The 13,765-nt window shown below is 41.2% G+C and overlaps 1 protein-coding gene across 2 annotated transcripts in view; it reads right to left on the minus strand.

Moving 5' to 3' along the window:
* Positions 1-13,765, minus strand: part of PARVB (parvin, beta) — a 37,138-nt gene that overhangs the window by 4,917 nt on the left and 18,456 nt on the right. The window contains exons 6-10 of one of the 2 annotated variants that reach the window (XM_008936910.1): positions 9,544-9,602; positions 7,951-7,970; positions 6,139-6,200; positions 4,468-4,536; positions 2,162-2,263 (exon numbers count right to left, since the gene is read on the minus strand). In XM_008936910.1, the coding sequence (XP_008935158.1) occupies positions 2,162-2,263; positions 4,468-4,536; positions 6,139-6,200; positions 7,951-7,970; positions 9,544-9,602 (312 nt within the window). The remainder of the gene's footprint in view (positions 1-2,161; positions 2,264-4,467; positions 4,537-6,138; positions 6,201-7,950; positions 7,971-9,543; positions 9,603-13,765) is intronic. The other variant, XM_008936909.1, reaches the window with a different exon arrangement.

Consider the following 13,765-nt stretch of genomic DNA (forward strand, 5'->3'; position numbering starts at 1 on the left):
TTTATTCATCTCTTTTTACCTGCTAGAGTGTCTCCTCATTCATTGTGGCAAAACCAATCACTTTGAAGATAAGAATATCTTTTCCTTTCCCAAAAACACAGAGACTACCTGTCCTTCTTTGATTTACAAATCCCCTTTCCTCAAGGTGGAGTCTCCACACAAAACCACAACATTACTCCAGGAATATGGGATAATCTCTATGGATTGAAACTGTTCACCATAAAATCAGAGCTAAACAGGTGCTAGCTACAACTCAGCATCTGGCATTTCTACAAGGAGAAAATTCAAGATGCTAAGATTAAAAAGCAAGAGAAAGCTATAAAGGAGAGCTTTTTTAAGATGTAATTAGCTAACCCTTTTCCCACTGCTCTATCAAGTTCCTGTGCAGAATAAATTATTCAAAATCAACTAATCCCCACCCTATCCCACAAACTTAACACCTTTAAAGAAGCCACTTACTGGAGCCTGATTTCTTGCCATCAGGGAGACCCTTTAAGTTCCCAAATAGCAACTAGTAATCCCCTGAGGAAGTCAACAATATAACCTGAAGAACCACCAGGCTCAGCATGGGTCTGTAACACTGCTCATTTGGTGCAGCTCAATCTCTCCTTGCAATGCTGATATGATCCACCCAGGCAAAGCTGGGTTATTGTACTGATGATGAAGTTCCATTCCTCAGAGAGTAAGTTCCTTTGCTGAGGGGCACTTGACAGCAAAAATATGTGCTGAAGTTTGTATGAAAACCCCACCATTTTAAATAGCCCTTGCCTTACAAAGCACTTTTCTCTTTTGCCAACGTTTCCACTCCTGATCTAATCATCTCCTGCTCCAGCTCAGCCAACCCAACACTTGCATCCTCTACACTGCAGAACCTGGCAGAATAAAAAGCAGGGGGCAGATGCATTACTCCAGGTACAACCAGGCTCAGAGTATTCTGATAGCAGGCATCAAATACACACAGATGTGCATGTGTGCCCAGGAACAACTGCAGAAAGAGGCAAACTGTGGTTATGAGAATAAAATATGTTAAGCACTCTTCTCATTGTTAACACTAGGAAGGACACAGGACAATAGAGCAAGTGTGGGGCTAGGAGCAAAACACTTATTTTGTCTCATTCCATCTCCAATACCTTGATTATCAGTAAGACAACCTAAGACTGCAAAGAATCCACTCCTCTTCCTCAAAGCCTGTTTTGTCTGGAACAGGTAGCAAGTCATTCACTTCTTACCACACAGAAAGAAATAGCCAAAAAAAAGACAAGCTAGCACATTCTCTCAAAAGTTAAGGTCTTAAAGTCAGCAACACTGGCAATGGTCCTGCCAGGAACTGGACACAGAACCAGGTCTGTGCTCACAAATTAACTTCAGACAGGTAATTTCTTGCATGCTCCCTCCCTGACAGGATCAGGGCACCCATCTTGGCCTTAGATCAGCTACAGTTTCTAACCCCAGATCAACCAACAATCACAGCCCAGGTATTACCTCTTCTACCACAGTATCTCATTTAACATATCAAGTAATGATATTTATTCACTTGGTTTGTAGGAATGTTCAACAGGCTATAGAAACATAATTAATAGGTATTAGGCCACTGATACTAATGAGATAGGGGGAAGTTTTGAGGGATGACATTCTGTGACCTTGGAAAGAAGCTCTATCTCCATGTCAATCCCAGTGTACAGGATGCAGCTAAAGCAGAGCTTCCCACCTCTCACCCTTGGTCTTTCCTGCCTATTTACACAGCACACACTAGGCAAGGCCAGGCAGCAGCTCTGCTGTCTAGCACAATAAGGCATCCCTGCACACAGGAACACTTCAGGCAGCACTATGGTTTAATAAATTGCTTGGATTATGAAAAGCATTATACAGCACAAAGCACTTATTACTGATTTATTCATTCTGCATATTCATGAGCTTTATGTGTCAGTGGTGGAAGCAGAAGAATACCTTTCTTCCTTAACTATGGGGAATTTACTCATTCATTTCACAACCAACTTCTAGTGGCATTAACTATGAAATGTCACAGCCAGTGCACCTTTGCCACAGCTTTTGAAGAGATGAATATATGAGCTTCTGATTTACTGGGCCCAGAGAGAAAGGGCACGATTGGAAAATAAGTGGTAACAAAGCAAAAACAATATAACCTCAGGTTTCTACTCACCTTTTGATCAAAACTTTCAGGTGTTAAGAAGAAGTTGTGAAGTGGAACGAAATAGTCTTCAAGGAGACCCATAAGCAAAACCAAGTAAACACCATCTGCAAACTAAACAGAAATCCTGATGGCATTCCTTCATGAAACATCTGTTCTCAAATGAGCACTCATAAACAAGCAGAGTAAAGAATGCTTGGCCCAAATTATGTACTTTCATTTCTACCACTGTTGTCTGATGGCACAGAAGTGTCTCATCTGGATTCACCCTTGCAATGACCAGTGCAGCTGAACAAGCTAAATCAGTCTTTTCTGAAGAGCCTGTCAATATAGCTGCTTTCTTGTCACTTCTCTAAAGAAAAGAAAAAACCCATAGGATCCAAGGCTTTCTCCCTACATCTGGTAGGATTATTTCCCCTACTCTTACTTCCTGAGCAAAGCAAGGAAGCCCATCAGCTATTGCTGTAAGATTAACCCATTTGAGATCATGTGCCAATGACTATTTAAATTGTGTATGTAAACAGCTCTCTAATAAGCTATTAATAAGCAGAAGGAAATAAAAGCAATTTACCTGGGAGTTATCTACAATCTGTACTCCTTAGCTGTGCAGAGTATTTGGTCTGAATAGGCAGGGACTGAAGACAACATATTCTTTATCTCCAGCCAGTTACCAATTTCTAGGCTTCTGAACACTTTGGGGTGAGGTGAGAATGTGTCTGTCTCTTCTTGCTTTTCCTCACATTCATTTTATTTGCTTGAGGAATCTTGCCAATTTTACTCAGTATTTAACAAAGCTTTTCTGATTTAAGAAAAAAACCAACCACATCTTCCCAGGAAATATGTTTACACACTACATACTCCCAGTCCTACTACTACAGTGCCTGCTCATTTCACCCACATTCTCTCTTAGGTCGTGTGTGTTGGACATTCAAATCTCTGCCCTTAATCAGAGCTTGGAATTAAATCTCTCCTGTCACAGCTACAAAGTTTAATTTCACAAAATATTATTTTTCTTTCTAAGTAAAAATTGTTTACAGTTTCAGTAAATACTAAATCATATACTAAATACTTCCAGCAATACTACTCAGTATTACTATCAGAGAGGATGACTCCTTACTGGCTAAGGGGGGTAATACAGTGTATTTCTAACAGACTTCTCCCCTGTGATCCTGATGTGGTGTATGTGACTACCTCTAACCTTTTAAAAAAAAAAAAATCATTGGGTACTTCCAAGGAATTAAGCAAAAACTTCTTCTGACAGTTCAGATTAAGTTACCGATTTATTTCAGCAAAGCTATAAAATAGCAGTAAATGACTGGTATTAAACTAAGCTAGGCTCAAATCAATTACCCACACTCCTGGTATAATTCTCTAGTGGCTGTGCTTATTTTTTTGCCAACACAGATAACCATCTCCCTGCAGTTCAGTGAACTCTGGAAAGAATATATGCTCCTGCTTAGCCAAGCCTATGCCTGAAAACTGCTTGATTTTCCCTGTAAAGGGAGTCCTACCCCACTGACACTGCAATTCACATTTCCTGAAGGTTTCCAAGCATATCTGATGGCCAGTGCTGCACTAGAGATGGAGAACTCCTCAGAGCAGAGTGTGGTGGTCAAGTCACCTCCATTGGCTTTGAGCAGCCTAACCTGCATACCCCTGGCAGTCAAACCACTGCAGCACAGGAGCTCCAAGTCATTCATCCACACTGCTGAGAAGCAAGCACAGTGCCATGTGCTCACGAGAGAGCAGGGTAAAGAGGAGCATATGAATGCCTTTGCTGCAAGAGCAAAATTGTTTCCAGTCCCACTTGAATGTGATCAAAGCCAGGAGTGTTATTTCTGTGATGAACTGCACACTGCATGCAGTCCAAACTCCTCCTGAGAGCTGTTTGCAGCCAGCTATTAAGAACTAATACCAATTCATCACAAACCCCCACAGCTAGGAAAAAAAACCAACCCACCATCCATCCATAACTACACCAACTGCTCTGCAGCATTCCACTTTGATCCAAGAGACAAGCTGCCCTGAAATCCAGCCATATTCTACAGACATTAATATGGCCCTATTAGATATCAAAAAATTTCACCTTATAATACAAATCAAGAGCAATATAAAGTATGTGTAAAGATAATTGAGGGCAGTAAGCATCAGGGAATGCCACTGATACTCAAAAGACTGAGCCCTGATCCCATACATCAACATGTCCAAAGACAAACAGTTCCATAACAACATTTTATGGAGTGAGGGCAACTTAAATACAAAAATAGATCAGCAACTTAAATACAAAAGATTACATATGAAAAGACGAACTCTCTTACCTGGGTTTCTAACTCTGTTACTTCCAAATTCAGTTTATTCAAGTGTTTGTTCACAAAGGTGATCAGAGACTATAAAAGAAGACACCAGAACGAGTGATGTTAGATGCTGCAGTCAGTGCCTGTGAAAGGGTTAACAACCCTTCAAGAGTTTTCAAAAGTTTAACAAATATGCATGTTTTGTATTTGCTTTTGTGTAAATAAGTACCTAAAACTGAAAGCAACTCAGCTGTAGAGCAGTTTGTTTGCACCATATGCCAGAAGTCACCAGATGGTGCTATCACATATAGTTTACTAGCTATTTTTCCTAGCCAATAAAGCACACTTGAGTGTCCTGGGAAAAAGGATGAAGACAATGGTGGTTTTTGTAGGTTCTTTGTGAAGATGAAGGAAGCAGTAGGTGCATTTACTATCCACACTAATCTATTCAGGTTCTTCAAGAAGATTCACTGCTGGGGAGCAAGGTATCAGCAGCACTGAGCTCAGACTCCCAAGAGAGATGGCAACAGTACCTTGTTCTGCACACACCTCTTGTTCCTGGAGTGATGTGTGAGTACAGTCAAGATGTAACCCAGGTCTGGCACTTCTGCTCCTGCAGGAGGCAGACATGCAAGATCCTGCTGCTATGAGCCAGGCACGTGCTAACACATTGAAGCAGAGATCTGCCAGCCTGCTCACAACCCTTCCAAAAGGGACAGAGTTGGGTGTTAACAGCTTCATTGTGTGGATAAAGTTAACTTAATTCTCTAACAACTTTGAAAACTCTCTTCTAGGAGACATTTCAGACTGGAAAGATAAAATCTTCCAGAGCTTTCAAAGCATTATTTTAAACACATACATCCTCTATTTCATAAGAAGTGAAGGGACAAACTGCAACACGAGCTTTGCACATACTCTTCTAATAAACAGCTTAACAGCCATGCTGGAACTAGCTGATGGAACAATGTGCTGTTTCTAAAACTAACAAGAGCTCACAGACATCAACAGCTACTTCACCCCTCTGCTCTGCCTAGCACAGAGAGCAGTGTCAAGAACATGTCTGGATAGGTGTCTTTTGCAGTGATACTAAGCCCTGGAGGAGAGACCAGAGGACCATAGGAATTAGAGTTAAGCAAAAGAGCCCAGAGACAAAAGCAACTCCTCTGTAAAAGCTTTATATTTAGCAAAGCTGTTTCTGTGTGAATCACATTTTCAGGGTACTGTGGAAAATACCTTGCAGCTGTGGAAGATCATCTTTAGTACAAGAATTAGCTGAGAACCAAAGAGCAAGTGCTTCTTGCGGGGACTGAGATTGGAGACGAAGGGGCCACCACCTCCAGCTGCTCACTAGCCAGCCCAGCCCCTCCTCACTGGAGGACAGCATCTGGGATATAAAAGTGTGTACAACTGTCCAGCCAGAGTGATCTGTACCACTGCAAATTACTTCACAGAGAAGCTCCTCTAACCTGAACCATTTTCACTGAATCCAGCAGTGCTACCTAGAAAAGCCTTGACCAATCAGCCAGAGTCATGAGACAAGCCTGACCCAAACCAGTGAATCCACATATCATCTGGCTTTGAATCACTCATCTTTGGGGTTGCTATTTTAGAATCCTCTTCTACTATTTTCCAGATATCAAAAGTGTAATAAAAAAAAAACAACGTCCAAAATAAAACTTGAATTGTGTTTTTTACCTTTTTGACTACGCTGAGTTTGTCTGGTGCATGATCAAAGAGTGTGTCAAAGGCATCACGTTCTGGTTTTAGGGGGAAAAAAAAGAAAAAAAATAATCAACACAGCTCAAACAGCCAAGTATGGGAAGCAGGTTAAGTATCCCAAGTTTAAAAGTCTTTCTCAGCAAGCCATAAAACAGAGACTCAAGCTAAAAGTTATCACCTTATTTTGGTGCCTAACTAAACGCCAGAGCGAACCCCCCTGGAATTTTCAGAGGTAACTGAAAATAAACATAGCATTCACTGATTTCCTTTTTCTGCCACTCATTATTGGTACACAAAACAGGTAAGTGGAAGAAAAATTAAAATGAAACAGATTTTGACTATGCCCCAATCCTAACTTAAACAATAAGCCAGTGAAACATCACTTGGTTTTGGGGTTCTACAGTGACAGCTGTGGCTCCATCCAGTGCTCGGCATCAAAATTAGATAATCATTTGGTTCATTTAAAATTATTGGTAGTGCTCTTCACTTCAGTGAAGCTTAAAACTGAACCCGAGTGAAATCTGACTCAGCAGTGTATGAAGAGCAAAGCCTACAGAGAGTAGGAATATTTAAATTATGTTTAAACCTTCAAAGCATTGTGTAACAACATCTAATCCCATCTAAAATCTACTCAATTGACTACACTAGTGCAATATTTCACATTGTAGCAGCTTTAGGCTGACTGAAATTTTTCAAACACTGAGTCTTTTGGATGACAGCTGTCACCATCAGATAAAGCAAGTAAAAAATTAACTAATTGCAGTTGCATTTAAAAAAAAAAAACCCAAAACCATAAAAAATGCTGGAAACGTGTGCAGGTTTTAAGCTGTTAAAATTTTCAACATAGTTTTAAACAGTTTTTTCCAAGTTCAAATTCTTTTTATTTACAGAACACATTTTAACAGATTTATTGTCAAATAAACAAACATATTGATTCTCCAAATTCCTTTGGTATCTGAAGATATGTTATTCAGCTCCTATAGCCCCATGACATTACTTGTTTTCTGAGTACCTTATTAATTATTATTGTAGATATTCTCCATGAGGGGAAATAGTAGTGTTCACATATTATAATAGATAAACTATATGACTTGTTCTTCAACACACACAGTCCTTTACAGGAGTCCTTATTTCTTTGATGAGAAGAAGTGACTTAATGCCACTAATGAAACTAAATGCAAAAGGAGAAGTCTCAGCAGCAACACCAAAAACTCTGTTTTTTGTTTAGAAGACCAGATCTACTGGTTGGTAAGGTCTAAAATTTAAAATGTAATGATCATGGAGGGAATAAGGTACTCCATCCAAAGGGATTAGAGGGCTGTTAGAGAGCTCAGAGCTTACTGAAAGTGCACAGATAAACAGAGCTTTCTCAAGCTTCACAGCACACCTTGGCTTCAGTAATTTTCATGTATTTTATATATAAATTCAATGGTCACATTATGAAGAAGGTATAACTCTTTTTGCTAAGGGTTACAAAGATTTCTACTTGAAAGCTACTAACAACAGCATTAGGAAATACTGTTCAGTGCAGCATTTTCACTATTCATTACTTAAGACTTTAAAACAAACAGCAGAGACCACTCTAAAGAGCACCAGCAGTACACTGGATCATCTAGTTCTACCCATTATGCTCCACATCCATATGGAGTAACAAAACCTGTCACCACAAGACATTCTAACCCCATGGAATAGCTCAATGAATTGTCTTGATTTGCTGAAGGAAAAGACCAAAATTTTTGTGCCTGACAAATTAAAAAAACCCATCCTGAGTCAACTTTGTTTACTTACCAAATCTTCCCATCATCATCCTGCAAGTCAGAGCATAGAAAAACATAGAGTTAGTTCATGAATAATCACTTTAAAAAGCCAAGACCATGGGCTTTTCCTGCAAGATGCCAAGGGCTATCCACTCCCATCAAGTCAGGAGGCTGAGAATGTCACAGACCAGACCCAATGTGCTGTGGGAATGTCCCCAGCAGACCACCAGTGATGTCAAGGACATACATTTGAAATGAATGGAAATGTGTACTCAAGTTTTACACATAATTATGATTTCTTATGCATAACTGTTTTTATGATGAAGAGTGAATGAGAAAATGCACTTGTGTGTACAGTTCCCACAAATACAGTCATCAGCTGGCACACCACAGAGCTCAGCAAGGCTATCTATCTCACTTGATTTTCTCTGAAGGAAAAAAAAAAACATGCCTCATATCTGGAGGTTATGTAAATAAAACTGCCACATATGAATTACATGCATAGCCAGTGACATCACCAGACATATGCAGATGTTTATCAGCTGAGAGTCAGGCCCTGATTTGCACAGAGGAATCTGAAAGTATTCAATAAATACTGGATTCTGCTGATGGTTGTGATTTCTGTAGCTATACTTACATCTGGGTATGCAATACAATAAACAGTAAATCTCCTAATGTGTAACATTAAATAACTTAATAAAATACATGTATAAACACACATGCAAAGCTGTAAACATCTTTCTTCCTAAAAAAGGTCTAAAATCCCCTCCACAGATGACATCTTACAGACCACATCTGAAGGAGAGAGAGCACAAGCATACTACATTGTTCAAGAGCATAGGAGTGTGAGGAGGAATTTTGGCCCACAAACCTAAAGGCAGAGCTCTGATCCTACAAAAAAAAAAGACTATGAGATCTTTAACGTCCACACAGAGATGTTATGATCTCATTTTTGAGCATTTCCATCTGAAAGATCTTCCCCACTGAGCTAGCCACATGGTACTTCATTTATCTTCAAAGTCATGGGAAGCTGAGCCAGCTCTTCAGGGAGCCAACACACTGATAAACTGAAGGAGGGCTCATGTAAGCCCCTCTCAGGAGAGCTGCATTCAGGCCATGCAAAGGAAAATCTAGGCTTTTATTTGCAGCCAAAGTGTACATCTAGCCTTCTTACAAAAAGGACTGCAAAAACATAAAGCAAAGGAATCCCTTGCAAAAACTAGAGAGGGAAGAAGTTTATTTATGTAATTTATTTTTGCTGAGCTCTAGTCCTGATGTACTATTGAAAACAGAGATCATCTCTCCTTAAATTTTAACATGGTATCACTTCAGTTTTCAGAGAAATGCATTTTGTCAAACTAATCCTTTCCAAAAATATCTACATTGGTCCTTCACTTGAGAGAGGTGACAGCACAGGGCAGAAATTTGTTACATATGGCTACCTCCAGAAGGAAGGGAAAAATACAAAAAAAGGCCCAACAGAAAGAGGCCACTTTAAAAGAACTATCCAGTTTTGTTCATTTTGCAGGGGCTGGGGGAAGATTGAGCCTCTCTTTTGTCTGTGTAAAGGGTCTCACATCGTGCACCACAGACACATTCTGAAGCTCAAGAGTCTTCTGCTTACTCTGTTGTAGTAGTCAGCTCCTCTGTGACGTGCGTGGTCTGAAGGAGGCCTTCACGTTTCTGGAAAGGAAGATGGAGTCACAAACTGAGATGGCACTAGTAAAGGAGAAGCTCAGCAGGGGCTCTGCAGCATTCAGCAGCCTTCAGAAGCCCAGTGGAGAAAACTGGATAAATCATGCTCAGAAAGTTTTGCAGAGGTAGAGGTGAAACAGCTGACACAGGAGGGCTCACTGCTGGAACAGTGGCATTCATCAGGCTGACAGCCAAATGGATGTTTGGGAAATGTATGTGTATGTATGTATATATTTGCAGCCAACAAACTCACTAACAGTTCTCCTCCTGAGGCCAGAGTCAGCACAGTGCCTGGAACACAAATTTAGGGAGAGTTTTCAGCCCGATCTTAAAATTTCCCATGGCACTCGTTCATGCCATGGCATCAGCCAAGAGTTTGACACAACTGGCAGCCTGGCTCTCTGGAGAGGCCTGGGGCTGACATCAGATGGATGGCTGCCCCAGGCCAGGGCTCCTCTGGTGTGCCAGCAAAGCTCTCCAAGCACGAGGGCACCCTCCTAAAGCAGGCATCCTACTGAGGCCACCAGCCACATGCCTGTGAGGAGCACACCCACCAACATCATGTAGGGATTATAAAAGCCCAACTAGTGATTTAACAGGGAATAGTACCAACCTGTTACCAGGTTTTGTCTCCTTGGAATAAATTTTCTGCATGAATAAGGAGTCTCCTACCCAAGAGAGTTAGGAGGCAGTGAGACCCAGTTTCCAAACAGCTTCATAACAGCTTCCTGGGCTCTGTTAAGACACAGCCCCCTGCCACAGGTGGGGTCAAATACTTCTGAGCCTCTCCAGAGTTTAAGAGAGACATGGCACACACCTCTTGGAGACTGGAAGTGCTTTTACCCACGTTAAAAACTTCCTTAACATCTCGATGGGTCCCTGCTAACCTATAGGATACAGCTTTACACCTGAATGGAGGAATACACTTCCTCCCTTCTCAGCATTTAAAAAGCTGACACAAAGAGCTTGTATCTCAGCAGACATCTAGGAACCGAGTCTGTCAGAATGACTTATGGCAGGGTTAAAGCTGCTAGCTCAGGGAAGCAGGGAAACCACCCCCCCAGGCACAAGCTCCATACACATAGGCCATCTCAATCATTTCCAGCAGATGAAGCCCAAACAAGAACAGTTTTGAAGAGAAACACATCCTTCCCTAGAAGCAAACTAAGAAGTAAAAATTGAAGTCTAAAAACCAGTGAAGACTCCTGCCATTCCACTCCCTCCTCAACTAATGAAGGCAGTGTTGCTTTTGCAAGCCACCATGAAGGAAGCCTGGCTGAAAGCACAGTGGGAGCCTTGGTCTACCCATGGCTGTGCTGTTCCAGCTCCATGGCCAAGCTGGGACCTAGGCTGGATGCCTCCAGCTGGCCACATCTTCACAACCTCTCACTTCCCTTATCACACACACATCCCATCCTGCTCCCCCCGAGGGAGCCACAGGAATGGTGCCAGAAGGTTTGGTGAAACGAGCCAGGATGACAGCATGGATGGAAAAACTGAGGAAGCATCTGACAAGGAATGTTTTCTTGCATACAGAACAATGTTGTCTTTATTCCATCCCATTAGAGGTTTACGGACCTTCCAGGCACCGTGCACTCCAGGGAGAAGATGCCATAACTCTGAAACAACCTCAGTAAGTGGTGACTAGTGGATCAGGCCTCCAAATGCCTGACAAGAAAGGAATGGATGCCAACACTGACTCCCCAGTAGGTGGAAGCTGCAGGATTTTATCCCATTACATCTCTGCTTCATTAACAGAGGTTTACAGACCTTCCAGGCACTGTGCACTCCAGGGAGAAGATGCCATAACTCTGAAACAACCTCAGTAAGTGGTGACTAGTGGATCAGGCCTCCAAATGCCTGACAAGAAAGGACTGTATGCCAACACTGACTCCCCAGTAGGTGGAAGCTGCAGCATTTTTGCACAGCCCCCTCCAAGGCAGCTGAGTATGCTGCTCACACAGCAAGCTCAGGTCCCTTGGCCTTCCAATCCAAAAGCAAATGTCACTTGATAAAACTTTGATTCCTCGCACCACTGCCACCAGACACATTTATTCTTCATCCTGCCTTGCCTCTGACCTTTCAGTCTCCAACTCAGACTACAAGGAAACTACTGGAAAAATACCTCAGATCTCCCAGCAGCACCAAGGTGGGACATGCTGCAATTTTAAAAATGAGGCTGAGGAAAACCAAGTGCAAAAGGTGGCAGTTCCTGAGCCATGTAAAACAACCAATACTGTGAACCTTCAGAACAATTTTTACACTCCTTTCTGAGAATGTTTTTGTTTTCCTGAATTGGGTTATTTCTTCAGCATGCAGGTTTACATTTCAAATATCAGTAGGGTCAACTGCAAAAAAAATCTCAGGATTTTCAGTTCTCACTGGAAGCACAGATTGAAACCACAATGTTTTTTTCTCCTCTCCCTGCTGTCACTGAGAACAACAGGCACGTGCTGAGTGACACCAGTATGAAAACACATATCATCTTAGACTCTTAACTCAGAACCTGGAGTAGGTATCAACAGAATCTTATGTAGGAGACCCACTTAAGCCCTTGCTCTGCTAGGGCACTTCATGTATAACTCAGACATGTACTGCCCTGGTTACAAAATTTTCTATTTTACACAAAAAAAACACCAAGAAAACCAATTCTGGAGGTTGATTTCAAACAAGATTGAAAGTAACTAGGTTTCAGGAACTCTAGAGTGGGGCTACCTCATGATGCCTATTATAAAATAACACAAACAAAAGTGCTTTTCTGCCAGGTTAGTTTTGTAGTTGTTCTAGGTAATACTGACAAAGAGATAGATTGGTAAAGGAGAAAGGACTCTCCAAAATGTGCATTTTTCTAAGCAAACTGTGCAGTGCAGGACCAAAATGGTGTATTGTTTGATAGACAGAGATCCAGCAACAGACCTTCCTCTGACTCTGATTTGACTATTTTCAATTTTAAAAACCCAGCACCTTGGGAAAGTCTCAGTCTGACACATCAAGATGCTAAAGGAAGGGAAGAATTTAAGGGAAGGGCAGAATCATCATCAGATCTCACCACTGTGAGAACCCTGATAAATATTTCCCATGTAGCACAGTGCTGTCATAGTATTATGTCATTTTATGGAGCAGAACACTAAAAATTAGAGAAGAAAAAGCCCACAACACTTACACAAGCCAATACAGTATTCTGCATGCTCTTGGATGGGCTATGGAAACACAGCTTGGCTAAGGACTAATGTGCTAAACCAGTATGACTCTCTCATTTTCACAGTGTAATCATAGCCCTTCTGGGCAAAGAAGCAGCTCATGCATCTGCACAGAGTGAGGACAGCTCAGCAATGTTCATAAAGATAATTCTAAGTGCCAAAGTCAACCCTGAAAGTGAGACTCAACTGGTTTTGAAAATTTTGGTGTGGGTGTGCTCCTGCACCATACTCTTAGAGTATCTTGCAAGGTTTTCTTGATGCAGGGTCAGTTCTGCAAAGCTTATGAAGAAGTCACTTAAACTGTTGATTAATCCCCTTAAATGCATTTTCAAGCAAGAAGAGGCATTTAAACTAAAACCTCTCAGAGCAGGCATCTTATGTTAATTGTGAATGTGTTTGACAGAACCATAATCATTATTTGGATCTGTAATGAGAGATCATTTAACAATAAATTGATGATAATAATCACCATCTTAATAATAGTTAATAATACTTGGCTTAGGAAAAATATTAACCTCCTTACCATTCTTCTGTTTTTCATTGGTATAACAAAGGCTAAACAAAATTCATTTAAAGAGATCTGTGTTACTGAATCACCATGTATTTTTAGACTAGATTATGGAGGCTGAACTACAAAAATTCAATTTACTAAACTATAAGGCAAAAGTTATTGTTCCAGAAGAAACAAGCTTCAGTTTATACTGTGTCTTGCTTTCTATTTAAATAAACAAAGTTGAAAAGCTCTAAGCTTTTCCTGGCAGTGGGATAGGGGGGCTGAAACAAGCCTCCTCTTGCATGGGGCCAGCTGAAGTAGGCTCACAGCCAGCAGTTGCCATACCCACCTCCAGGACTCCAGGTTTTAGAGCTTACAGCCTTTTGCACTTAAGTTAGCTCTCATTGTAGCACTGCTCTGACACCTTCAGGCATTCCCCTGGAGACACAGGACTTGCT

The sequence above is a fragment of the Merops nubicus genome, unplaced genomic scaffold, assembly GCF_000691845.1.
Source record: "Merops nubicus isolate BGI_N331 unplaced genomic scaffold, ASM69184v1 scaffold3893, whole genome shotgun sequence".
NCBI lineage: Eukaryota > Metazoa > Chordata > Aves > Coraciiformes > Meropidae > Merops > Merops nubicus.